At 39.5% G+C, this 26,751-nt stretch overlaps 1 protein-coding gene across 2 annotated transcripts in view; it reads left to right on the top strand.

Moving 5' to 3' along the window:
* Positions 1-26,751, top strand: part of LOC147734776 (cystine/glutamate transporter-like) — a 157,690-nt gene that overhangs the window by 14,576 nt on the left and 116,363 nt on the right. For both annotated transcript variants that reach the window (XR_015307540.1, XM_086953057.1), the window contains exon 2: positions 166-292. Coding sequence is in view for 1 of the 2 variants with exons in the window: in XM_086953057.1 (XP_086809183.1) it covers positions 166-292 (127 nt within the window). In the remaining variant the exon portion in view is untranslated. The remainder of the gene's footprint in view (positions 1-165; positions 293-26,751) is intronic.

The following is a 26,751-nucleotide window of genomic DNA, read 5'->3' as shown; positions in this document are numbered from 1 at the left end:
CATTGTGAAGCAGTCTGTAGTGTGGTATTTTTCATTTGTTATGTGCTCTACTGATAGTTGGATCCTCCCTCTTAAACTTTCTATTTTTACGTACAAAATTCTGCTTGCAAACCTGCCACAGTTTTGTCTTCTAAATTTTCAAAAGATTTTGTTTTTTTCTTTTAGGCGCTCTTTCTTATGCAGACCTTGGAACAACCATCAAAAAGTCAGGCGGGCATTATATCTACCTCTTGGAAACCCTTGGGCCACTACCAGCCTTCGTAAGGCTCTGGGTAGAATTTGTTATGATACGGTAAGGAACTATCATCCTCACAGGAGTGCCTACCCCATTGTCCCCACAGTAGAGAGTGAGATGTGCCAAGATAAGTTTTTTTAGGATTTTGGTGAGGCAAGGAAAATACAGAGAGAGATGCAAAGAGCAGATTGGAAAACATCAATGGGCCCGATTCACAGAACTAACTTAAGACAAAGTCCTAAACTTACTACCATTTTGGTATTCACAGAAGGCACCTACTAATTTTGGGATTCACAGAAGGCATTTAGGAATCCTAAAGTTAGGAGTCCTAACTTTACTACTCCTAAACTGAGAAAACTCCTAACTTTAAGACTTTCGGTATTCACAGAAGGCATTTAGGAGTCCTAAAGTTAGGACTCCTAACTTCTTTGAATACCCAAATGAGTAAGTGCCTTCTGTGAACACCAAAATGGTAGTAAGTTTAGGATTTTGTCTTAAGTTAGTTCTATGAATCGGGCCCAATGTTTTCAGAGTAAATTCTTTTATCCATTTTGCTGTATAGGTTTACATAGTATGACTGTGCCACCTTCCTTTGGAATACACCTAGATTCATCTTAATTACCATCTCTGCTCACCAATGAAGTAGACTGAACATTATTTATAGTCAATATTATTTTGCTCATCTTATAAAATAAGTGTCCGATCTTTATTCTTTCATCCCCTCCATCCCCAGAATACAGTAAGTCAAATAATATCACTCCCTACTTCTGAACATGAAGCCATGCAGTATATCTTCCCAGTCATTTCAGTCCTTTGCTCTATTCAGGAAGCCCTATCCTCTCTGCCGCTTAATCGCATGAGGCGCAATGTAACTAAACGAATTTCCTTGATCACACAAATGGTCTATGCTTTTTTTGATTTACTTTCCATCAGAAGGGGTTATACACCACGAGGACCCATTGCACATATGATCCCAACTCCTAAACTTTACCATTTCATTAAAAAAATACCCCATTTTCTCAATAGGGTTTCCTCATCACTGTGCACATACACATAGGTAAATGCTGCTCTACCATTTTCTTTCCTCTGTAACACACGGTAGATTGTGGGCATTCATCATGGACAAAGTAAGGCCTTTACTGTCCAAAATAACCACTATTTACAATAAATTAAGCAAACTTATGTCACATAGATATCATAAACCTGGAATTGCAGCGGACCCTTTGGTGAACATGTGTGTAGTTGATTGATTTCCTTCTCATCAGTCGCACATAGACACGGCAGTTAATTTCAATTGTCTTTTTTTCTCCTTTGGATTCTCTAGAAAAAAAGATGTCCTTACACTTTTATTTATTTTGTATTCATTTTATTTTAAAGGTTTTCTATAGCGCTGGCTAGACCCAGGGGTATCAGAGAGCTTTACAGGAATGTGAGGTGGTACAGTTTGAAAAAAAATTGACCAAAACAGGAGCCAATATAACAAAGAAAGCAGATAAAATACGAAGTATATTACAGAACACTATGTGAACCTAACGTTGGTAGTAAGAACTTAGGTAAGGGAGGGCGGGTGGGGGGTGATAGAGAAGAGAAAAAGATAGGGGAAGAAGAGAAAAAGGGGAAGACATGAGTAGGAGTTAGGGGAGTAGCAGGAGTAGTAAATCAGTGGGAGGTCGTGCTTAGGGCTAGGAGTCATAAGTAAATAAAGAGATCAGGGGGAGGGTAGGGGTGAAGAGTAGCATAAGGGAGGGGGGATTGGTAGGAGAAGGTGGAGGGGAAAGAATTGGAGGGCAGTAGAGAGGGACATGACTTGGTCACAGCGCCTGAGATCAGTGTCAGAGGTAGGAATTAAGGACCCCAGTATTTGTTGAGGAGGAGCAATTTGAGTTCTTTATTGAAATTGAAGTAGGAGGGTTTACAGCGTAGGTCTTTAGCTAGAGAGTTTCAGATGGAGGGAGCGTTACTGGAGAAGGAGTGAACTTGAGTGCCTTTCTTTTGAAACAGGGGGGATAAGAGTGGGAGCGTTCGTGTTCCTCGTCAGTCATGGACAGCCTGCTTTGTGAAGTTTATCTGAGAGGTAACTTGAGGTGTTTTGGTGAAGGGCTATGTGAGTGATACATGCGATCTTATAGGTGGATCTGCCTTCGATGGCTAACCATTTGAGGGTTTTCAGGGCGGGGGAGATGTGATCGAAGTGTTTGTAGTCGGAGATAAGTCTAGCTGCTAGGTTAAGCACAGATTTGAGTGGAGCTAGGTGGACTTTAGAATTTCCAGCGAGGATGGTGTTGCCATAGTCGATTCTCGACAGGACCAGCGATTGGACAACAGTTTTAAAGTGATCAGCCGGGATGAAGGGACTAATTTTCTTGAGATGACGGAGAGTGAAGAGTGCTCCTTTGCCTGCATTTTTTATGTGGGGGATGAGGGTAAGGGTATTGTCAATGGTGATGCCTAAAAACTTAACTGAATTAGAAGTGGTGAGAGAGCAGTTGAGCGCATTAAGGTCAGAGATCCATTCGTGTATGGGAAGTGGGTTGTTTTTAGGTACAAAGAGAATGATTTCAGTTTTTTTAGGGTTGAGTTTGAGATGATTATGGTGGAACCATAATTGAATCTTGGTCAGGGTATCATTTAGGTGAAGGATATTGGAGTGGGATTTAATCTTATAGTAAAGTTGTGTGTTGTCGGCATAAAGGTGGTAATTTATTCCTGCTTGTTTGAGAATGAGGGTGAGTGGTTCCATGAAAAGGTTGAAGAGAGCAGGAGAGTGAATGGATCCCTGGGGGACACAGAGAGAGATTGGATTGGGGTTGGAGAGGCAGTTCTTAATTTTGATTTGTTGGGTTCTGTGTTGGAAAAAGGAGTTGAACCAGTTGAGGACAATGCCATTAAGGCCAAAGTAAACTTTGAGAGTGTTTAGTAAGGCGGAGTGGTTAACAGTATCCAAGGCGGCAGATAGATCGAGGAGAATGAGAAGGCATGATTCACCTTTGTCGAGTGAATGATGAATGTCGTCCACTATATTGAATAGAAAGAGGTCAAAAGTGTTGATGTGATTATCAAGTAGGAGAAGGGCACATTTTTCAAGGGCTTTGGAGAGAAGTGGGAGGTTAGAGATGGGTCGTAGGTTATTTGGGTTGTTGGGATCTGCGTTACGATTTTTGGAAATGGGTTTGATTTGACCCAGTTGGGGGGGGAGGCAGGAACACACCCTGTGGCCGGTGAGGAGTTAATAATGGTGGTCCAGAAAGGGGCAATGATATGTTTTAGGTCTTGGACAAGGTTAGAGGGCAGAGGGTCTTTGGTGTGGGAGGATAGTTTTAGCTTAGCGATGATGTTGTAGACTTCGTGTTCGGAGACAGGGTGAAAATTATGCCATGAGGCATTGTTTTTTAGTTGCTGAGGGAGAGAAGTGTTAGGTTTAGGTGGGAGGGAAACGGACGAGAGATGCGCAGGGACAGGTGGAGGATTTCAAGGGAAAGGAGATTGGGGAGAAATGTCATATGAAAGTAGTGTGTTAGGAGAAATCGGATTTAAGATGAAGGATTGGTCTATTTTGGTGAAGAACGTTGCAATTTCTTCGCATTTCTCAATAGAGGCCGACAACTTTTGGGGGGCAGATGATGTTTGATTTTTGACGATGTTGAAAAGTTCTCTAGTTCAAATTATGACCTTATCAAGTTGAGTGTGGAAGAATGTGGACTTTTCATTGAGGATGTGTTTTTTGAAGTTGGACCTAGCAGGTTGGAGGAGGGCTTAATGGGAGGGAGATGGTTGTTGCCTCCAAGTTCTTTCAGAATGTCCAAGGGAGCGTCTTTCGTTGTTGAGATCAAGGTTGAATTAGGATTTGGAAGGTATGTTTCTTTGGGTCTAAAGTATGGGGGAGGGGGCACTTGGTCTAGGACCTTGGTAATTGATTTATTATAGTGTTCGGTGAGGGTTTTGGCATTTTGGGAGAGGGGAGAGGGGAGCTAACAGGAGTTGGGTTTTGATTATCTTTTCAAGTTCGCTGGGTGGAATAGGAAGAAGGTTTCTGGTCAGTTTCTTGTATTTGATGATTTTGGTGTGGATGGGGGGGCAGTAGTATTGATCTTGAAGAGGATAAGATGATGGTCAGACCAGTCGATGGGGATAATGCTGTAAAGGGAGGCCAACTCATCATTAGTGATGATGGCATAAAGAGTAGCCCCTTTGGGGTTAGCTGGAGAGCGACAGATTTGTTTAAGAAGTTGGAAAGTGAGGATTGGGTGTGGAGGTTGGAAAGTTCTTCTGTGAAGGGAAGGGATTCACCAGAAGGGTGGTAGATATTATGTAGGCAAATAGGAGGGACCCCTTCATTATAAGTTCTGCACCGAGGTATTCAAAGGTGATGGGGTCGGTATTCTTAACAAGCAAAAGTTGAAGTTGGTTTTTAGAGATGATAGCTAGACCACCTCCAATTCTATCTAGTCTATCTTTTCTGAGTATGGAGTAACCGGGGGGGGGGGGAGAGTAGGTCAAGAATGGATAACGAATGGGCGTTGAGCCAAGTTTCCGTAAGGAAGGCGATGTCAATATCATCCCGTAGGAGGGATTCAGCTATTTCTGTTGCATGTCTGACAGCTGAGCGGAAGTTAACTAACATGCATGCAAGGGGTTTCTGGTTGTTTATGGGGGAAGGCAGGATTAGATGGCAGAGAGTTTTGGTGGGGGTCTGGGAGAGATGGGGGAGGAAGGGATTCTGCTCATCCCCAGGATCACAGGGATGGTGGAGTGGGGTGGGCATGGTTGGATAGCAGTAAGTTGTGATGGGGGTCTATGGTAGGTGGGGGAGGAAGGGATTCTGCTCGTCCCCAGGATAAGAGGAATGGTAAGGAGGGGTGTGGTGGGGGGTCGATTGGATAATTTGGGAGGTAAGAGTTACAGGGGAGGGGAGGTCAAGGGAGGAGAGGTGGTATGTGTCACGGGGGACCTGGCGGTTCTCCAATGTTGGAGTTTGGAGGGGTTTGGTGAGTCAAGACTTAGGGAAGTCACGTGGTTTTGGTGGATGTCAGAGGAGAGAGAGTTAACATCTTTCCTGAGTTGGGAAAGTTCGGACGACAAGTTCAGAACATTCCTGAGCTGGGAGAGTTCAGAAGACAAGGAAAGGAAATAGTTTTCAATGTTAGATATAGTCTGAGTTAAAGGAGTGATAGGGACTGGGGGAGGGAAGGTGTTGAGGAAAAGAGTAGGATCAGATTTGTCCAGGGAAAGTGGTCTGTGGGGTGTATAGGTTGGGAGGTTGCAGATGGGGGGGTGGAGATGCGTTATCAGGTTGGTGGGTGAAGAGGGGACCGTGTGGTCAGAAGGGTTGTGCAAAGAGTCATAATTGGTGTTTTGAGGTGGTAAAGGGTCAAGAGAGGAGAGAGGGGAAGTAGCATCCTGGATAAGGGGGGGAAGGTAGTAAGGGGTGGAGAAATTGTGACAGGCAGTCTGATAATAGGAACTGCGGGGGAGGGAGCTGGGGGTAGGCAGTGAGGACAGGGGGTGTCTGGTGGTGGTTGGAGAGAAGACATTAGGGATATAAAGGTTTTAGGAGGCTGAACTAGCTGTCGAGGTGTCCAGATGAGGGGGTTAATAACAAATAGGCATTGGGGGATTGAGTTTGAGAGATATCATACGTAGTAGAAGTGTCTGTAGGGTGAGTGGTTGTGGACAAGGAAGGGGAGGGGGAAAGGTGTCAGTCAGTTGGGAGGGTGAAGTGTTAGGAGGTGTGATGGAAAGTAGGTAGGAAACTGTGCTGAAATATTGTTCAAAGATGGAGAGGTGATTTTCAGAAGATTGGATGAGAATGTTGCCGGATTTGAAGATGGAGATGTCTATTTCGCAGAGGAAAGCAGGAGAAGGGGAGGTGGACAATTTAAAACCATACGGGATTTTACATAATTTGGTGATAGGGAGGTGGTGGAGGAAGATTCTTTTCCATGTGGAGGGACGTTGAGAGTAAAAAAAGTAGTTGGTTTTTATTATGGAGGAGAGGCTTTGGTAGTTATCGACAAAAAGAGTTTCCTGGTGACTGATGTGTAGTTTGTGTTTAAAGTTGATGGGCGAGTCCAGTGGATTGAGTCTGAGGCCTGCTGTATTGCAGGGGAGTGCAAGAGGGGGCATGGTGATTCAGATTAAGGTGGCTAGGTGTGGGGGAAGCGGGAAGGAGGGAAAGACTTGCTATAGCTCGAAGAGAAGGAGAGAGGGTCAGGGAAGAGTAGCAGGAGCCAGTGGATGGGGGAGGGCCTCGATAGGTGCAAAAGAGAAGGTAAAAACAGAGATGGTCAGAAAGCGTAACAAACAGAGTAACGCTGGGGAGAGAAATAGAAAGAGGTAGAGCAAGCTGAAGTTTACAAATTTCGATCAGCAGAGATCAGTTTGGGGTCAGGGGAACATAATAAGAGGAGGGACATTGGGGATATAGGGAAAAGTTAAGGGTGGTACAGGCAATAAATAATGAGCAATATGTAAAACAGATCATAATTACAATCACAGCCAATAGAAGAAAAAAACAAAACACAATGGAAGACAATATAAAACATTACAGTTGGTGTATTGGGAAAAACTAAGGGTGGGACAGGCAATAAATAGTGAGCAATATGTAAAACAGATAACAATTACAATCACAACCAATAGAGGTAAGCCCCAATGCACGACAATACAAAAGACCATGTGGGTTCAAAAGTCAGTATAATGTCAAAAGTTGGATCTATAAGCAGAACTAAAAAGGGCCTTCAGAAAGAAAGCCAGCCTAAACAAAATAGTTTACAGTACTAATTGTGACTACTAGATAGAGCTCAAAGTCCAATGCACAGACATACCGTTTTACTTATAAAAGTGTGCAGCGCACAAACGATAATGTGTGGAAACGATATCACATAGTTAATTGATTTTTTCTCTTTGTTGTATTAAAATATTAGATTCACCCAAACTTTAGAATTAACAAAAAAAGTGCTTCATTTATGCTTACCAAAATCTGACATATTATGAAATATCTGCTCAGTTCATTTACATGTTGTTGTAAGCCCAAAATAAAAAAGAACATAATAATTACATCATACTCTTTCTGTTGCGCACCCCAAAGAGGTTGTATGATTGCCACATAAATCCTCTTACTTTAAAGTCAGAGAGAGAAAAGTAAACAACAAGCTCCTGAAAACAGAGCTTATTATTTGACCTCCGTCTTTCAATGGACATAGCATGTGACAAGAACGAGATAAAAAGGCCTGTTTACCGAAAGCGAGCACTGTTGGAGGAGTACAGTACAATTCAATGGTCTTCTTTTCTCCTTTGGATTCTCTGAAAAATAAAGATGACCTTACACCTGTGAATGCAGTTCTTTTAGAGCATTTCTGCCTTTGTACAGCATCCAGCTATATCTAAGGATATTTACTTGAATTTCATGGAGTAGAAAACACTGCATTCCAGTGCCCTTCTCTATTGTTTCCCGTTGCTGTACATACATCCGTATTGAGTTTTTTGGTACATTATAGTGCAAAGCTTCAAGCCTGGACTCCTTTGAACCTTTTTAGAACAGCCTGTTAGGCACATTTCGGGAATTACTATAATAATCTTTCTGCAGTCACCTAATTAAATAACCACAAACTCTAATGTGCTTGTTCAAAATAAGATACACATTTGAATGTCAATCTACACCCAATAAATTCATCACAGCATCCTCGTGCTGAATTTCAGGGCTGGTGGTAGCAATACATTTAGTTGTTCCCCAGAAAAAAAAAAACTACACATACATATATAGATAATTGCATAGATGCATTCATGGGGTTTTAGTTAGCCTTCTTGATCCATTGGTCATCCACTGGCTGATGCAAATTAGCTTAATCCTACCACAGCATGCACCATGTGGCAATGGGTCAGCCTCCATCAGCCTTTCGTTTTGGTCCATATGAACATTATTCCCACTAAATATAATCCCTTCAGTGCTATTGATTTGTGGGCCAATGTGTCCCTTTTACTGTTTTTTAGGTTTCACCTGAGACCTATAGTGAACTTATAGTGGGCTCTTAGTCCCCTCCTTGCTTACCATTGGTTGACTATATTGTCACTCTCATTTGCTTACTTCTTATTCAATGGCTTGAGTTCCTCTTCTTGTGTTGACCTTCCCTTGGAGAATAGCATTTTTACGATTCTTTTGATTGAATAACTTTTATTCTTCCCCTGCTCACATTTAGGGAACTACTTTTTTGATTCATCACTCCAGGAGTGTGTGTGTTTTCTTGTGCTCTCTTTCGTGTACTGCTCCCGCCTCAAATACCAACACGTAGCAAAATGCAAGTAGAATGACAGCAATAGGGATATTTTTCCTGGGTTATGGCTCAAGAGTAGACTTTCTGGGTGTAATCTTCAATTCACAAATTGCATAAAAGCACAAGCTTTCACACACAAAGGCTCTCATGGCACAGGGGAAAGGGCTATCTATTGCACTCACTGAGCTGGCATCTAAGGCAAAGGGTGTACTTAGCGTGACACTTTCTGGGGCGCATACATATGCTCCCTGGGATACTGCAAAAGACCTAATGGCTCAATCCTGTGAAAAGTAAATTGGCCTTAGCAAACATTACCCTTTAACATTCTGACATTGCATTATTCTTTTTAATTTCTTTTCAGAGTTTCATGAGTGAAAACTATTTGAAAAATACATGATGCCATTTATAAAGGTTGAAAATATTGAATTAATTTCACAGTTGTGAGATACTATCAGATACATGTTGCTTTTCAATCAGTATCTTAAAATATTTTTCTTCTTTTACATTTTTAATCAATACTTTACAGTCAAACACTGGCAAAGCCAAAAGCTCAGCATTGTCTTGCTTTGCTGTGACTAAGCGGTTCCCTGGACAGTACTGCCTGGCCCTCGCTGCCACATGCAGTGTGCTGCATCAGGCATGGTCAGGCCCCTGTAAGGAGCACCCATTTTCGAACAGGCTTCAAATCTATAACAAGCATTTGCAATGCAATCGGTTTCGTCGTTGGGACCTTATACGTAGTTAGCGATTTAGCACATTTAATGTAGGGGCATGAAATGGGGGAGACCAGCTGTGTTGAATAAAAAGCTAACACAGTTTGGGTAGACTTTTAGAACAGTGTTTGGGGCAGTGTGAGAGAGGGAGAGACAGACAGAAGTGGGAGGTAATGGTAGATAGAGATCTACAGAGAGTTTGGAGGATAGAAGTTAGTTTAAAAGAGATAAACTCAGAGGTAAGATTGAGGGAGGAAGAAACTAGACGAAAGAGAGCAACAGAGACAGGCAGCGTTTGGGTGTGAGCAAGATGAGAAACTTTAGAAGAGAGAGACAGTCAGAGTTTTGGGGTGGAGGGTAGCCTTCTGCAGGCACTGAGAAATGAACCAAGAAGTGTGGCTCAATGATTAGAGCGGCAGACCCTGAGGCAGAGGTCTAGCCCGGGACCAGGGTTCAATTCCCTGCCTCGGCGGGTCTTGGGCTCAAAATTCCACAGACCTGATAATTCTCGCCTCGGTGCCTATTCCAATCATGGAGTCCCACTCTGCAACTCTGGCCAATAGCTTGCTTAATCTCCACAACGCTAAGGATGCCTGGCCTCCACCTTGGGGGTGCCCAGGAGTGGATGCCTCACAGGGAAAGCCAGGATGGGTTCCACAGCGCTATTCGTACAAGCGCCTTGAGACCCTTGCGGGTGAGTAGTGCGCTATACAAGTATCAATTTACAATTTTATAACCTGTTCATTGACTCTACTATTTGAAAACCAATACACTTTAAAGGGGAAAAAAAGGAGCATGAACACAAAATGGCCACCAACTTTTATGTTGGAATGAAAGGAATTCTGCCTTCTCCAGACTTTGCAATCCATGTGAACGTTTCCGGATCAGACAGGAATGATTCGTGCTATATGAAAAACACACATTTGAAACTGTAAGTTAAGGATTTACAAACAGCTGATCCTCTATGAAAGGTTTCCCAGCTTCAAAATGTGAAAGTTAAGGAAAAAGCTGAAAATGGACATGAAAAGTGGATGGTCTTAGGGCAGAGTTAGGCAAAATAAATACTTTCTTGGTTTAAAATGAAAAATACAAAAGAGGACAAGTGCTTATTAAAATGAAAATAAAGAAAATCTGGCCAGTGTTCTCAAACACCAGGCATCTTCCCCCATAATGTGGTGAAGGCAATTAACTGGAAATTAGATGCACTTCAGGAGATGGAATGAACCAGAGTTCTTCCTGGCATGAGAAAAGAAGGGGTAATAATGCTCATTTTACACGTCAACATGACCACCACTTTGGAGCGACCAGACTTCTGGTTGTGCTGGCTTATTTACACACTCACACACTCACTCTTCGAAACTTTATTGTGGCATTTCACACTTTTGGGATCTGTCAAGAAAGAATCTTGGGGTGAGGGAACAGGGGGGGTGGTGGGGGCTCAGATTTCTAGTCTAGAGAAAAATATTTCAGTCCAGTGTTATTCCTAAAAGTGTACATTAAACATGTGCTCAATTCTTGGTGTTTCTAAATCTGGAAAGATAAAAAAAAAACACGGGACAGACGAAAACCTCATGGGCTATAAAAAATTCCATATGGCAACATTTTTTATTCCAAAATATTGGACAGCCGTGCCAGTACCATCTACAAAAACCATTACAAAAGGATTCCCTCTAATTACGGGATTTTTTAGAGTCTTTGACAGAGTAACCTGTGCCCTAGGAACGAAATGCAGCCTGGCTTACAAGTAATTTAACACCTCATGTTCTGCAGCAGTGGCAGGTGAATCATATGCATAACAGCAGTAACCAATAGATTCTGGGGCACACCCGTGTAGGGATTAGGCTCGTGCAGAGGTGGGGCAGGGTGATAGCAGAGAGCACACTGGGGAACAACTTCTAAGGCCTAGGTTCTGAGGGAGAGCTTAGAGAACTGAAGCCCTCAACCGATGCTCAACTTTCTGTGCACTGAATACAGGTAAACCCCCAAATCGCTCAGACGTGCAACAGGCAAGTACAGACTCCATGCTCCTGAAGCCCTTTCCCTCCTTGTGGAGAGTGAGAGGGAGACCTTGTTTTGTGGAACGTCTACAGGTAGCTTCCAGGAGAAAAGAAAAGCAAGGCAGACATGTTGCAATACACAAGAATCATGCTTATACCCGTTAGCTATGATTTTTACTTTAAAATTAAAAAAGAAAAAAATATATATATATATGTATATGTTTATATATATATATATTACCTACTGGCGGTCGCCAGTAGGTATATATAGTTAGGATTTTTTCTCTATGGGACTTTTGAAAATTCTATGCCTAATAACTTTGGCGTTTGTGGACGGAATTGGCTGAAATTTTCAGGAAAATGGCACATTTTGTTTCTGAGCAGCTCCTGGAAATTTGGGGGGGGTTCGTCAAGGGGGGGCCGAGAAAAAAGGGGGGTCCCAAAACGCGTTTTTCCCATGTTATTTTCCATAGGGCGGTTGGACTCACTTTTAGCCCGAACGGCTGAATGGATTTTCACGAAATTTGGCAAAATTGTAGGGACTGTTAGCCCGATGTGCCTTTGCTAGGTCTCAATATATGTGCTTCAATGGATTTTGAGAAATTAACGTTTAAATCAAGATATATATCTGTAACAGCGCTCCGGGCAGCTATCCGGTTAGCGAACCTTTCGCGTAACGGAACTTTGCGATGAGAAGCTGATTGGCCCTCCGGTGTCTGTCAACATTCTAAACAGTCCGGAGCGGCCGCCATCTTGTCTCTCGGTAGGATCGAGAGACAAGAGGAGGCCAAAACAAAGGGGGAAATTACCATAAGGGGGCATAGTAGATCCTCGTTGACCCCCTAGGTTTTATGTGGAGGTTTTAAAAGGGCCTAGAGGGTCCAAAAAAAAAAAATTTTTTTTTGCGTGGTAAGCGCCAAGTTCGCGAACCGGATAGCTTTCTGGGCAGCGAACTTTATGGATAAAAGAATGAAAGACTTTTCTAATACTGTATGTTAATTGTTTGTTGTTTTTCTTGTTTTTTTTTGTTTTCTTTGTTTATTTATTTTTTTTATTATGATTGTGTTTCATACTTTATTAAATTTTCTAACATTTCATTGTCAGAAATGTCATAATTTATTATAGGGTGTAATTGTTTTTCATTTTGAAGCAAGTTGTCTACTGCTTCAACACATTGTAGAAGTTCGTGGTCTCTACTGTCATCCATAAAGTCATCAAGTTTGTCTTGGCTGTTCTCCTTCAGTTCAATCGAAAATGAAACTTGTTGTTCGCCTTCCATTTTGCCTGAAATTTTGAATAAGAAAATATATATTAGTAGAGATAGGGCACTGTTGGGATTAATTTTAGATAGGCAGTTTTTATCAGTGAATTTATCTTTTGGCAGTGTATAGTATGAGAGTGGAAATAGGACTATAAAAAAGTGTATGTGATTTAACCAAGACAAGCCTTACTCCATTGATAACTATAACAGAGAAGTCTATCTAAATACATTACTACTACAGAGGGATAGTGTATATCTAGCAGAAAAAGTCTACTATATTAAGTCATAGTGCACAATATATTAAATTATAACTTACCTTCACAAAGAAGTTGAAGTTTTTTGAAGCTTTTGAAATAGGAGGTACAACAAGAAGTAGTAGTCAAAATGGCTGTGTTTCCTTCTCTCCCTTTATATATATACAGGTATATAACCAATCAAATGTCAGGTAATAAAAGTAGAAAATGAAAGTAACATTTTCATTGGTTGTCAATTCCAACAATTCAGATGTGTTTTGTGAAGTAATTTACCTCACGGTACTTGGAGAGGTCTACAGGCTAAATGGCTAAATGGAATTTCAATGAAATTTGTGAGAATGGAAGGGATTGTTATGTAGTATGAGCTAATCTATATTTGGTGAGAGTGTCTCTAGTCGTTTTTCTGTAAATTACTTTCCCGCCTTTTTTTAGGACCGCTTTCCGGGAAGCTGCCCGGTTAGCGAACCTTAAGCGTCACGGGAGTCCACCATTTTGTGTTTCGTTCGCATTAAGATACAAGATGGAGGGCAAATAATGTTTAGAATGGGTAGAAGGGGTCATGGTAGACTTATCTTGACCCCCTAGGTTTTCTGAGCGTGGCTGAGGAGGCTTATATATGCGGGAAAAAAATTTTTTTTTAAAAAAATTCCGCGAGGTTAGCTTTCGGTTAGCGAACCGGGTAGCGCTCCGGGGAGCGAATTTTGTGGAAAATTAGTGAAAAAAGTTAGAGAAAAATAATAATTGTGAGTGATCAGATGTAGGGTAGCTCTGAGAAGAGCTTTTGGGTTTATGGTACATTTAGGTACTTATAAGTAGGTACCAATGCACAGTCTTAAATTCAGAATGAAAATTCTGTTGCCCTCATCTGAGAAGTGAACTCCATCTCCTCTGTAGATATCTTGCATGTAGTAACGCAAGTTGTTGTTGTACAGAGAGCCCATTCCATGGTCTCTCATGTAAGCTGAAACAGATTTGTTTACATGCTTCCTCGCTTTCTCAATTTGTGGACAAAATTGGTTGGACCACCTCCATTTCTGTCTTTGGCATATATTGGAATATACCAAGGCAGTTTGAGGAAAAAGTGCCATTAATTGCTCCAAGGTGTCCTTTAAAAGCATTTCCAGACCTACCCCTGTCAAAGTGCCCAAATCATTACCTCCACAGTGCACTATTAACAGGTCAGGTTTTGGCAAATGCATAAAGGTTTTCACCAATGGAATCAATTGGTGACATTTTAATCCTCTTTGGCCCAACCAGTTAATTTCCACATCTTGTAAATTGAGGTTGTGTAAATTTCTGCTCTCAGCATACCTTTGAGCCCAGTGGATGTAACTATGTCCAACAATCCAGACGTTAAACATGGTGGAAGAAGGTTGTTCTGCAGTCAGATGAAGTGTGGTAATGAAAGGGCAGTTGAAACAGTAGGAGTTTCTAAAGAAAAAAAACTGTAGTTTTACTATGCTAATGATTCATTAGCAGTGATTGGTGCATTTCCATTTCTGAAAACAGAAAGTTAGGGTGCATGGATGTGTTCTTTGAAAGATGTAATTTGAATGGTGAAGGAAGAAACAATTAATGAAAGATTGCACTGGATACGCAGGTGCACTGAGAGTTCAGAGTTCAATTGAAACATTGTTTTGTGAATTTGGAAACATGAGAGGTCTTCCAGGAGGCGGTTGCTATGGAAACAAGGCAGACAGGGCAGAGGGGGGAAGGGTTTTGATTTGAAAAAAGTGAGGGAAGAGGTATGATTGGCTAATATGAGAGATATGTGAAAAGAATATCTGTATTTCTGTGCTTTCAATAGCTGCAGCCTTTGGAGTGCATCCTTTTTCTTCTGCTGAAGACAATTTGGTGTATTTCTGAGACTGTTTTCAAAACTCAAAAAATATTTGCTAAGGTGAGAAAAGATTTATTTAATTTAGATAGAGAATAGTATGATTTAAGGAGAAAATGATGAAGAAAGCTGTGTTTTTAAAATGTGGTTTTGTCTCTAGTGATATACTAATAGAATTAGTTTCATAGAGAAATTGTAATTGCATATTTGGTGTAACATTCTGGCATGCAGTAACACAAGATATTGTAATACATGGAGGCCATTTCATGGTCTGTTATGTAAGCTGAAACAGATATGTTGCTTTTAAAAACGATTTAAGAAATCAATTACATTTCTGGATATGTACTGCTAGAGCTTTATAGGTTGTTTTGGGCCATATTTATAAGGTATTTGAGTGTCTAAGATGTTGTGTTCGCCTTTTAAAATGTAAAGTGTTCCTCATGGGACAAGTGTCTTGTAAATACGCTCCCACTTGTGCTTCGCAAATTTAGATTTTGATTATGGGAGTTACCTAGCCATGTTAATAGTGTCCCAAAAATGGTGCTAGGGCATTCCAGAAAACACTTTCATGTGTCTCAAGGATATTTTTAGTTATTTCTTCATGAATGCAGGTATACAATTGATTTATATGCTGTGTTTAAAAACGAATTTTGAAATGAATTAAATTTCAGGATATGTACTGTTAGAGCTTCATAGGTTGTTTGGGGTCATATTTAGAAGGCATTTTAGTGTCTTTGAAGTTATTTTTCCCTTTTTAAATGGAAAGCGTTCCTCATGGGGCCCTGAGTAGTTCTTAGCCATGTTATTTAATAGGAAGTGGATAACATGGCTAAGAGCATTTGCTGGAAAATGCATGAATATCGCTGATTTTTCTGCTATATTCTTGCATTGTGGCCGTTTTTTTTCACATTGCTTCATAGGTTGTTTGGGTTCATATTTAGAAGGCATTTTAGTGTCTTTGATGTTATTTTTCCCTTTTTAAATGGAAAGCGTTCCTCATGGGGCCCTGAGCCGTTCTTAGCCATGTTATTTAATAGGAAGTGGATAACATGGCTAAGAGCATTTGCTGGAAAATGCATGAATATCGCTGATTTTTTTGCTATATTCATGCATTGTGGCCGTTTTTTTTCACATTGCTTCATAGGTTGTTTGGGTTCATATTTAGGAGGCATTTTAGTGTCTTTGATGTTATTTTTCCCTTTTTAAATGGAAAGCGTTCCTCATGGGGCCCTGAGCAGTTCTTAGCCATGTTATTTAATAGGAAGTGGATAACATGGCTAAGAGCATTTGCTGGAAAATGCATGAATGTCGCTGATTTTTCTGCTATATTCATGCATTGTGGCCGTTTTTTTTCACATTGCTTCATAGGTTGTTTGGGTTCATATTTAGAAGGCATTTTAGTGTCTTTGATGTTATTTTTAGGAAGTGGATAACATGGCTAAGAGCATTTGCAGTGCTGGTGGAAAATATTTGCTATGTTAAATAATTAGTACGGCATTAAGTTTTAGATGACTGTTATTTATTTACTGTTTGGTAATAGTGGTTAATAACATTTTATATTATATTTTTTCACAGATTCAACTGCAGATTCTTTCATAGTTTGGAAAATGCCTTCCAGAAGTCGAATACGAAAGGCTAGAAAACGTCAAAGACAGCAGGATGATGTTTTATTGCAGCAGTCCTCTTCCCCAAATACTTGTCAAAACACCAAGAAAGGGCCGGGTAAGAGCACGAAATCATTCTTAAGAAATATTTGTAGTAAAAAAAATTTTGCACAAAAAAATGTGTCTGTTCACAAAAAAAAACGTAATTTAAATGGAAAGGAGAGACACATCACAAATGTTACTGGTAGAGGAAGAGATAACTCTGTGCATGATAGTAGAAGGAAACAACAGTTTAGGGACATTCGACAACGAATGTTCCGTAATAGGATATTAGTTAATTTATTGAAAAATATTAAAAAGAAAGGCCAACAGAAAGCGGCATTTTATAGGAAGAAGAAAAATGTAGAGAAAATTATTGATCATGCTTTTGAAATCAAGCGAAAGTTGTTTATTTTGGTAATCAATAGAATTAGGAAACTAAGCAAGGTAATTTCTGATTTCAAAACAAAAAGTAGATGGAAGAGAGTAGTAAATCGTACTAACTTTTGTGAAGTTTTTTCTGGAGAATGGATGCATAGTTCAAGTTCTGAGGCATTTTTTAATGAAGAGACTTATTTTCAGGATAATGATTTGGTGCATGCAGTTGACATCAATGGTCGAGCTTATGAAGTGAAGGATGGTTGTCCAGTTGAAAAAGAACAACTTGTGACAACAGAGACAGAAGAGGCGCTAAGTGATGAGGTTTTAGGAAGACGTCCTAAGGGTCCTGTGTACATTTGGAAGTGTAGTTCTATTTGCAGTGTGCGACAGGTTTCCATCAATTTGCTTTGTGATTTTATACGGACATTTAATAAGAAAAGTTTGAAGCAGAAAATGAAGTTGTTGCAAGATTTAGATCCTTGCAGAGTGAGACAAATGACAGGTTTGCGTGGTCATTCACTGGCTTGTCTTTCCAGGAGAGTATGCCAGAGTGTTTTTCATCATTTCAGGATGCTAGCAGTGCATCATAATAAAGTGAGAAAATTAGTGAGAATGTTGTATTATGCTAAGAGTCCAGCAATTATGCTTAAACAGTTATGTGCTGCTCTTTTGCATGGTTCTGAAATAGATGTGAAAAATATTTGTGAAGAAATTGAGTTTTGTTACTTTGGTAGTAAAGATGAGAATGTTCAAATTGACCCTGAAGTAGAGGGTAATGTGGAAGATAATGTACAGGTTTCCAGTACAGATAATTTTCAGAAGGAAATTGCCACGTTTCAGATGAAATCAAGTGAGAGGCCTAATTTCACTTGTGTATGTTGTCGACGCACTTATTATAAGAATCAGACTAAGGTAGTGGATTTATATGCAAAAAGTGAAAGGGAAAATAATAGTGAATGGAAGGATTTAGCCACATACTTGATGGTAGAAAATTATTTTGATTTGGGATCGGATCAACGTGTGTGTACTTATTGTTGTAATAAATTAAACCAAAACCAGATGCCTGCTAGGGCAGTTCATAATAATCTGGAATTGGTTGAGATTCCTTCTGAATTGAAGGATTTAAATACTTATGAATCTATTTTGATTCAAAGTATCCATCCCTTTCAGGCTATTGTAAGAATGGAGCCAAAGACAGGGAAGTTGCCTCCAGCAGATTTACAGAGAGGATTAAAGGGAAGAGTTGTTTATTTGCCTCTAGATTTGAACAAAAACATTAACACAATTGGAATAGAAAAAGTGGAAGAGGAACCTCTGGTTATCTTGGTTAATGGGGTTCCGACAAAGAATAAGAAAATATGGCAAGATTTAGTGGATGTTAGGAAAGTCAAAAAGGCAACAGTGTATTTGAAGAAAAATAATAAGTACTATAAGAATGTATATGTTGCAGAAGAGGAAGTAAGTGATGAAGAGGATAGCGATTTGTGTGCTGGCCAAATTGAGAAACTAGAGGCCTCTAAAAGTGAAGAAATATATGAACATTATAGTGTTCATCCTTTGCATTCCAAGGAAGTCATGGGGAATGCTATTGAGTTGTTTCAAATGAAACAAGCCAAAGGGAGTCCCATTAGTGTTTGGGAGGAAAGTTTGGAAGCTCGGTGTTTCCCACAGCTATTTCCCATAGGTCAAGGAGGAAGATATGATGAGCGACCTCGTGAAATTCCTGCGTCTGAATACCGGACTTTACGATTGTATGCAGAAGATCCTAGGTTTCGGCAATGCATTCCCTATTTGTTTCATCTCCTGTTTGAAAGCGATCTGTCTGGACTGTCATATGCAGTGAACCACATCTTAAAAAGTGGTATACAGATGCGAAACATCTCGGCAAGTGACTTTATGCATAAAGTCAATGTCCAAGACAGTATTTTGGATTCTCACTTAATTAATCTCATGGCGTGTCAGCGTGGTACTAATGAGTACTGGTACCGTCGTCATGGTGACTTAAAATGTATGCTGAGGAACTTAGGAACTCCGACATGGTTCCTCACTCTGAGCTGTGCCGAGTATGGCTGGGATGACTTACTTGAATTTCTACGAGAGGCAAATGGAAATATTGAAAATATTGAATTCAAGACACCTGGAGAACTGTGTTCTTTGGATCCTGTGAATGTATGCAGGTACTTCAATCATAGATTTGAAGCTATGATGTCTTTCATCACAAATAAAAAGAATCCACCTCTTGGAGAGGTGTTGGATTTCTTCTGGAGAAAGGAGTACCAAGCAAGAGGTGCCCCTCATATACATATGTTGCTGTGGATCAAGGATGCACCTAAATTTGGAACAGATCCGGATGACTTAGTGATGAATTTCATCGAACAGTATTCTACGTGTGCTGTTCCAAACGCAACGGAGAAGAAAAGTCTAAGAGAACAAGTTCTACGTTTCCAAAGCCATCGTTGTGGAAAGTACTGTCGTCGTAAATTCAGAAACAAGGACAAGTTCTACACCAAATGTCGTTTCAACTTTCCACGACCGGTGATTTCTAAAGGAAGAGTGAACAGTTTGATGTCTTCGCTGCGACATAATGTGACGAGGAAATCACCCAAGAATACATACAATTTGAAAAGGAACGAAGAGTCCAAGTACATCAATGACTACAACCCAGTGATTTTGTCCATGTGGAATGCCAACATGGATATACAGTTTGTGGCTGACAACTGTATGGCTGTGGCTCGGTATGTGACATCTTACATCACCAAAAAAGAAAAGACTGAACTGAAGGATATGTGGGAGGACATTTCCCATGAAAAGAGCCTCAGCAAGAAGTTGTACAGTTTCAGTCTGAAGATGTTGTCGCATCGAGAAATCGGAGCTTACGAATGTTCTGATCGATTGTCTTCAGCAAGTCTCTATGCCAAATCCAGGAGTCTCGTTTGGGCGAGTCTTGGTCTTGCTGCAACGCGAAATCGAGTTCTAAAACCTGTTCGGGAAATTGAGTATTTGGCAGAAAAGGAACCAAACAGTACCGACATTTTGAAGACCAACATGTTGGATACATATTATCCAAATCGAAGCAGTCACCTTGAGAATGTTTGTCTATATGAGGTTCTCCAAAATTATATATTCAAGAGGAACATCAAAGAAGATATTGAGAAAGGAGTGTATGCTGTAATTGGAAGTGAGGGATGCCTGGTCAAGCAAAGAAAATGCCAATTAGTAAACCATCGAAAATTAAGTGGCGAATCTCCAGAAAAAAAGGAGTTTTTCTATTTAGCACTTTTGCAACTTTTCAAGCCTTGGCGTGCAGAAGAGGAACTGCTTGGAGATTTCCTCTGTTACGAAGACTCTTTCAATGCAGCCAAGGAGTCCATAGAATGTCCTGCTTTTTCTAAATATCAAGAAATGCTAACTTTGGAAATTGAGCAGGAAGCAACGATTGCAGCTGAGATTGCCAGAGACAGTTCTCAGGACAGTCAGAGTTCTGTTTCATTGAGTCAAGATCCACTTGGAGGACCTATTATCGAAAATGAAGCTGCCACTGCTATGAATGAAGTAGAAAGAGCCATGGCACATGCTCAGGAGGATTCAGTTAACTTACAAGACTTGGAAAAACAACTCAACGTTGAGCAGAGGAAAATATATGATGAAGTTACCAAGGAAATTGAGCACGGATTAAGTCATGAGAAGAAAGAGTGCTCGTGTACGTCGTTGAAGCCTGTCCGACTGTACGTGAGTGGAGAAGCGGGAACTGGAAAAAGTTTCCTCATTAAAGCAATCTCTTGTTATTTGCAGGAAAGGACTGAGTCATCGCTGTCTTGTGTTGTCACCGCTCCTACTGGACTGGCAGCACATAATATTAAAGGTATTACTTTGCATCGTCTATTGATGCTGCCGGTGGAGCATGACAACAAATTACAATACAACAAGTTATCTGGAGATGCTTGCTGTGAAGTTTCAAGAGTTTTGAGGAAAATGAAACTACTTATCATTGACGAAGTAAGCATGGTTTCCAATGTCATGCTTGCCTTTGTGCATTTGAGACTGCAAGAAGTACTTAAAACTGAATATGATGTCTTATTTGGTGGGAAACACATTATTGTTTTCGGAGATCTTCTACAGCTGACACCAGTAAAAGGTCAACCTGTGTTCAAAATACTCACGCATGAAGATACCAGGAAGTGCCTAGGGAGCATTGGCAACGTCAATATATGGTTAAACTTCAATTATGCAGAACTGCATCAAAATATGCGTCAGGCAAAGGATGAAGATTACAAGAATATTCTACAAGATATTAGAATTGGAAAAGTGACCGAGTATGGGAAAGAAGCTTTAAATGCACGGTTACTGTCAAATTTGTATCCCAAACAAGAGATTGTGCCTGAGAATATTTTTCAGAAAATTACTGAGAAGAAATCCGGGATATGTCTCATGCCAACTCTTGCAGAATGTGCCATCTTCAACAACAAAATGTTGAATTTAGAAAAGCAAGAGATTGTGAAACTTGAAGCTATCGACAAATTAGAGCATATGGGATCAACAATTATTTTGTCAGATAATTTGAAATCAAAATTGGATTCATTAGAGAAGACTATATCTAAGACAGCGGGTTTTGAAAAGACTCTGAATGTGTGTTTAAATTGCCGAATCATTTTGAGACGGAATTTACATGTAGAAAGAGGTCTGGTAAATGGATCAATGGGTAATGTTGTTGATTTTGAGAAATACAGAAATAGAGATGGAATAGAATTTTTACGAATTAAATTTGATGGCATTGAGGAAGTACAGAAAATTGCTCGTTGTTCTGCTAGGTTTTTGCTTGTTAAAGACTTATATGTTCGCCGTAAACAGTTTCCTGTTTGCTTGGCATATGCGGTGACAATCCATAAATCGCAAGGTTTAAGTGTAGACTGTGCATTGGTGAATATTGGCAGTTCAGTGTTCAAGGAGGGTATGGCATATGTGGCATTGTCGCGAGTTAGAACTTTATCGGGATTGTACTTGATTGACTGTGATGTCACAAACATTTGTGCGGATCTAGATTGTGTTAAGGAATACAATAGGTTAAGAAGAGAGTATGCGCCACATTTGCCTCAATATCCTTTGTTTGAGAAACGTGTGGTAGGCCGGAAACGTAGAAATAGTAGTAATAGTAGGGAGGTTGTTGCAAAAAGACTAAAAGTCAATGAACCGAAAGTTGTTAGCAGAAAGAAAGTGGATTCTGTTGAAGATGTTGTCGGTTTTCAATTTGAAAACAGTTCTGGTGTCAACTGCTATGCAAATGTAGTGGTTAATGTTCTCTTTTCACTAGAGAGTTTAAAAGAACAGATTCTGTTGAATTCTGAACATATTTTATGCTGTTTGTTGAATTCTGTTTTCGAGAAATGTAGCACTGATCGAACAAAAGTAGAAAGTGTGTCTGAAGTTCGTTATCTGTTAGATGAATGTTCAGGTCAAACAGACTTCTCTGAAAATAATCAGCAAGATTGTCAGGAGTTTTTAATGTATATGCTTGATATATTGCAAGTTGAGGGTGTAGATGTAGATCACCTGTTTGGGCTTTCTTATCAATGGCAGCATGAGTGCGAGAACTGTATGGTATCAAGTACTACTAGTGTAGACTCAGAAAGATTTATATATTTAACTTTGCCAGACAGTAAATCAGTCTCCTTTAATAAGCTAGTAAATGCAGCGGATCACAACATGGAGTGTAGCCAATGTAAATGTGATATGATGTCAACATTATTTATACGTAGATATGGCCAGTATGTCATTTTAATGATGCAACGATGTAGGCCTGATGGAACAAAATTGTCAACTTTAATAAAAAATTTTGTGGCTTCTCAGCTGTCAATATCAGGGAGGACTTTTGTTACTGTAGCAATTATCTATCACGATGGTTCATCAACTACATCAGGACATTATACAGCTTACTTAAAGTCTGGAAACGGCTGGTCATTCTGTAATGATTCTGTTGTAACGTTCAAAAAAAAATTGCCGTTTGACCTTAAAAATTCTTACCTGGTGTTTTTAAAACCAAAATTTTAAGTAGAGGGAATGTAAGTCTGCAATGCTGTCTCGATTAAAAATTCAACTATATAAACCTGATGCAAGTAAGTCTGCTTCATAGTAAGCAGTATCAGTGTCATAGGAAAAGGAGAACATGAGTGACAAAGAAGAGTAAGATATTAGTAGTCCAGGATTGTGAAAATAATCTCAAATATTTTATTTTTGAAAGTTGCGAAAATAGAAAATGTCGGGATTTGATTGGAAGAATTACAAGATTTGCGAATCGCGGCAACATGATTTGGCCTAGTGGAAACATGTGATATAATGAGAGAAGTTTTTTTTCTATGTAACATATTTCACGTATCGATGGAGGTTTTCTTTCAGAAAGTGGCGGGCTGAAAATATTTAAAGCACAACAGAGTGGATGCTGTTTATAGAAGATCCTTCGACGTCATTGAAAGTAAGTTAATTTTAAGAAGTTTTGAAATCAGATTTCTTAGGTTGTATGGGTTTTTTAAACACAGTCATTTTGATTGTGTTTTTTTTTCCCCGCTGTTACATGATGAATACCTTCAAGTCACTGATTTAAGTGAAATTTGATACATTCTGAGAACAGCAAAAATAAACCATTTAACATGTATAATTAATGTTATGCTTTTTGTCCTTATGATATACATTTAGAAATGTGTGGTACATATGGGTAAGCTGAGTTCTGTAAATATCAATTTTAATGCTTAGAGTGCTGTACTTCTGGGTAGTGTTTTTTTTTTATAAAAAAAAGAGGCCTCACCTCAAAGAAAGCTCTTGAAAGCACACATCTTATTTGCATCCTAAAACAATCATTTACAATGTTAGACACAATTTTTTTATGGCTTTACATCTTTTTTGAGCTGCTATTGCATCACTATTGTGAGACATTAGCAGTGCAAGAAAAACATCATGTTCCAAAATAGGCCTCAGTTCAGCAACATCAAGATACAGTTTCTTTCGAATATATATCTTTAGGATTGTGTAGTGAACGTAGAGAAGCAGAGACTTCTGTAAATGTCAAAGTTGTTGAAAAACTGTTTGTTTTTGAACCTTTTCCCTTGTCTTTTCTAATTTTTAAATACATGTTTTAATATTTTTTGAAATGTTTGTTCTTTGTTTTACAGATTGAAAGTATGAAAAAATATTTTAAAAAGGTAACAAGAATTATAAGGTAAATGTTTTCCACTCTTTTTACCCGCAATGCACTGCTGATGATGTCATTGACACTATCTCTCATTTACTCTCTCTAGCTGTCTTTCTTTTTACATTATTCTCTGATTACTTCCCTTATACTAACTCTTCTTTTTTTAAAAAAATATTTTTTTAGTTCGCTTAAAGTTCGCGAACCGGTCAGCGAACTTGAAGCGAACCAAAAGAAATAGAGCTTGCCAGAGTGATAAACATTCTAGCAATTTTGTTTGAAAGGGGAGGTAGTTCTGAAAAGAACTGTTTTTTTTTGTTTTTGGTGTTTTATATTTTTTTTTTTATTTTTTGAACATTTTTTGATTTTTTTGTATTTTTAGAACTGTTTTATGTTTTTTTTGTTTTTTTTATGGAGGGGAGACAACAAAAAACAGGCTTTCAAAACGGCTCAACTGGAGCAAAAAAAAGAAAATTACTTTTTGGGTGCATTAGGGCATTTATGATTTTCATATGCAATGTTCATGAGGTTGACACTCATGTTGCCATATGACAGCATTTGACCACAGTAAACACAAGATAACTTTATGTGCTGGAAGTTAGGTTGGATGTTTGGCACAGTCTCTTGTGCCTCTCTTCCCGTCAAAGACAATGTGGATGTAGATCTTGCCACAGGAGTTGCCGTCGGATTGTCTACAAGATCCCTTAACTCAGCCCGGCTGTAGTTCAAGGGATGCCACCTGCTCATGTGACGATGCATTGTATAGTTCCCCATACTGTACTTCTTTTCTGTGCCTCTCGACAATCTGTGATCACAGATGAGGCAGGTGGCATATTTTGCATTCACTTTCTGTGTTCCAGGAGGGATGGTGAAAAACTGCCATATGAAACTGGATTTTCGTTTGGAAACCCGGGGCAACTCATCAACAAATTGTTGTTCCTCTGTCTCCTCTTCTTCTTCTTCCTCATCTTCCTCCTCTCTGTTAGTCATAATTTGTGTAGGTGGTCCTCTCTTCTTATGAGGAGGTGGAGGTGGTGGTGGGGGTGCACCAGCTGCAGCAAGAATGGAAGCCATTGTGGATCTTCAGATAAATGGTCTTTCTCTCACCAAGATGAAAGTCAGAGTGAGGAAATAAGGAGGGGTTTACATGATTTGGGGAAAACAAAAGTTCTGAGCCAATGAAAAGTGTTATTTTTAGGTCACATGACCTAGTCATACATCATTTGGAAACCAAAAGTGAAATGAACCAATGAGAAGTTTGATAAACAAGTCACATGACCTGTTCCGCTTACGTTACGCGGCGCGCGCCGCGTCCCAGATCGCTTCTGGACCGCGGTCCGGAGCACTTCCGGGAGCGCTAACGCGACGCGTCATTAGACGCATTACGCGATAACGTGATATGTCGCGCTTCCGCGACGCGTCACTGTTCCGCTAACGTAACGTTGACCGGTTCGCGGACTAGATCGCGGCATCAAGATGAGCTAACGGAAAGCTTTCCGGTTCGCGAACTAGAAGCGAAGAAAAAAATATTTTAAAAAAATTATCAATAAATATCTATATATATTTTGGGATTTAAAGAATAATACATTTTACAGCTACAGATGTTAGCTTTTAAAAAACCAATGAAATTCAATGAAAAAACCATAGGTTATAGACCATATATAGTTAGGAATTCGCATTTACAAAACCTTATTTTACTCGCACAAAACCATTGAAATTCCATATATAGTTAGTTGCACTAACTATATATCGCGCACCCGCAATCCACTGCTGATGATGTCACATATTACATCATTCATGACATGGTCAGTGACATCACTGATGACATCACTGATGACATTATCCAGTGACTGTATGTTTCTGTAAAGTTAAAATATGTCTTACATATTGAAGAATGAGTGGATGTATAAGTGTCTGGATAAAGGATTTAGTAGGTGCATGACTGACTGTATGAGAGAGTGATTAAATGTGTCTCACTGAGTGCATTGGTTAGTGACTAAACTGTCTGAATGTGTGCATCAGTATGTCTGTTGTTGTATAAGATGATGCATGTGTTATTCTGTACCTATATGAGTAACTATATGGGTTATTGATTGGTTGCCCAAGTATTTGTATGGGAGAGCGAGTGTGTGTGTGCGGGTGTCTAGGGGGTGTGTGACTCTGTGCATAGATGTGTGAGCAGTGGATTCACTAGATGTATGGGTTCAAAAGTGCATGTGGAAACAGCTGTATGGGCGGTTGACTGTGTGCATGAGTGTATTGGTGAGTGAATGGATATCTCAGTGCTACATGTCAAAGTAAGTATATATGTAAAACACAGTACATGTGAGAGTTGACATATATAAATAACTGTGCATAAGAGCCAGTGAATGTGTGAGTGGCTGTATGGATCATTGTGAACTTGTATCAGGGATTGTATAAGAGAATAAATATGTGTTAGTATATGTTTGAATAAGTAAAGTTTGTATAACTGTATAGTTGAGGAAATGGAGGTGTGATTGATTCTTTGCATGACTGACTAGGTGTGTGAGTAACTCCATGGATGAGTGACAGTCTGTGAGTGTCTGTTTACACTGATTGTATCTAAGGTTATATTAGAGTCTGAAGAGGTTCATTGTATTATCACATGAATGATATCATCAGTGATGTGATCAGTAATGTCAAATGAGATGTCATCAGTGATGTCATTTGAGATGTCATCAGTGATGTCATCAGTGATGTCATTTGAGATGTCATCAGTGATGTCATCAGTGATGTCACTGACCATGTCATGAATGATGTAATATGTGACATCATCAGCAGTGGATTGCGGGTGCGCGATATATAGTTAGTGCAACTAACTATATATGGAATTTCAATGGTTTTGTGCGAGTAAAATAAGGTTTTGTAAATGCGAATTCCTAACTATATATGGTCTATAACCTATGGTTTTTTCATTGAATATATATATATATATATATATATATATATATATATATATATATAT

The sequence above is a fragment of the Lissotriton vulgaris genome, chromosome 1_2 (assembly GCF_964263255.1).
Source record: "Lissotriton vulgaris chromosome 1_2, aLisVul1.2, whole genome shotgun sequence".
NCBI classification, from domain to species: Eukaryota; Metazoa; Chordata; class Amphibia; order Caudata; family Salamandridae; genus Lissotriton; species Lissotriton vulgaris.
The sequence above is the reverse complement of the archived record's forward strand: the minus strand, read 5'-3'. Positions and strand labels throughout refer to the sequence as shown.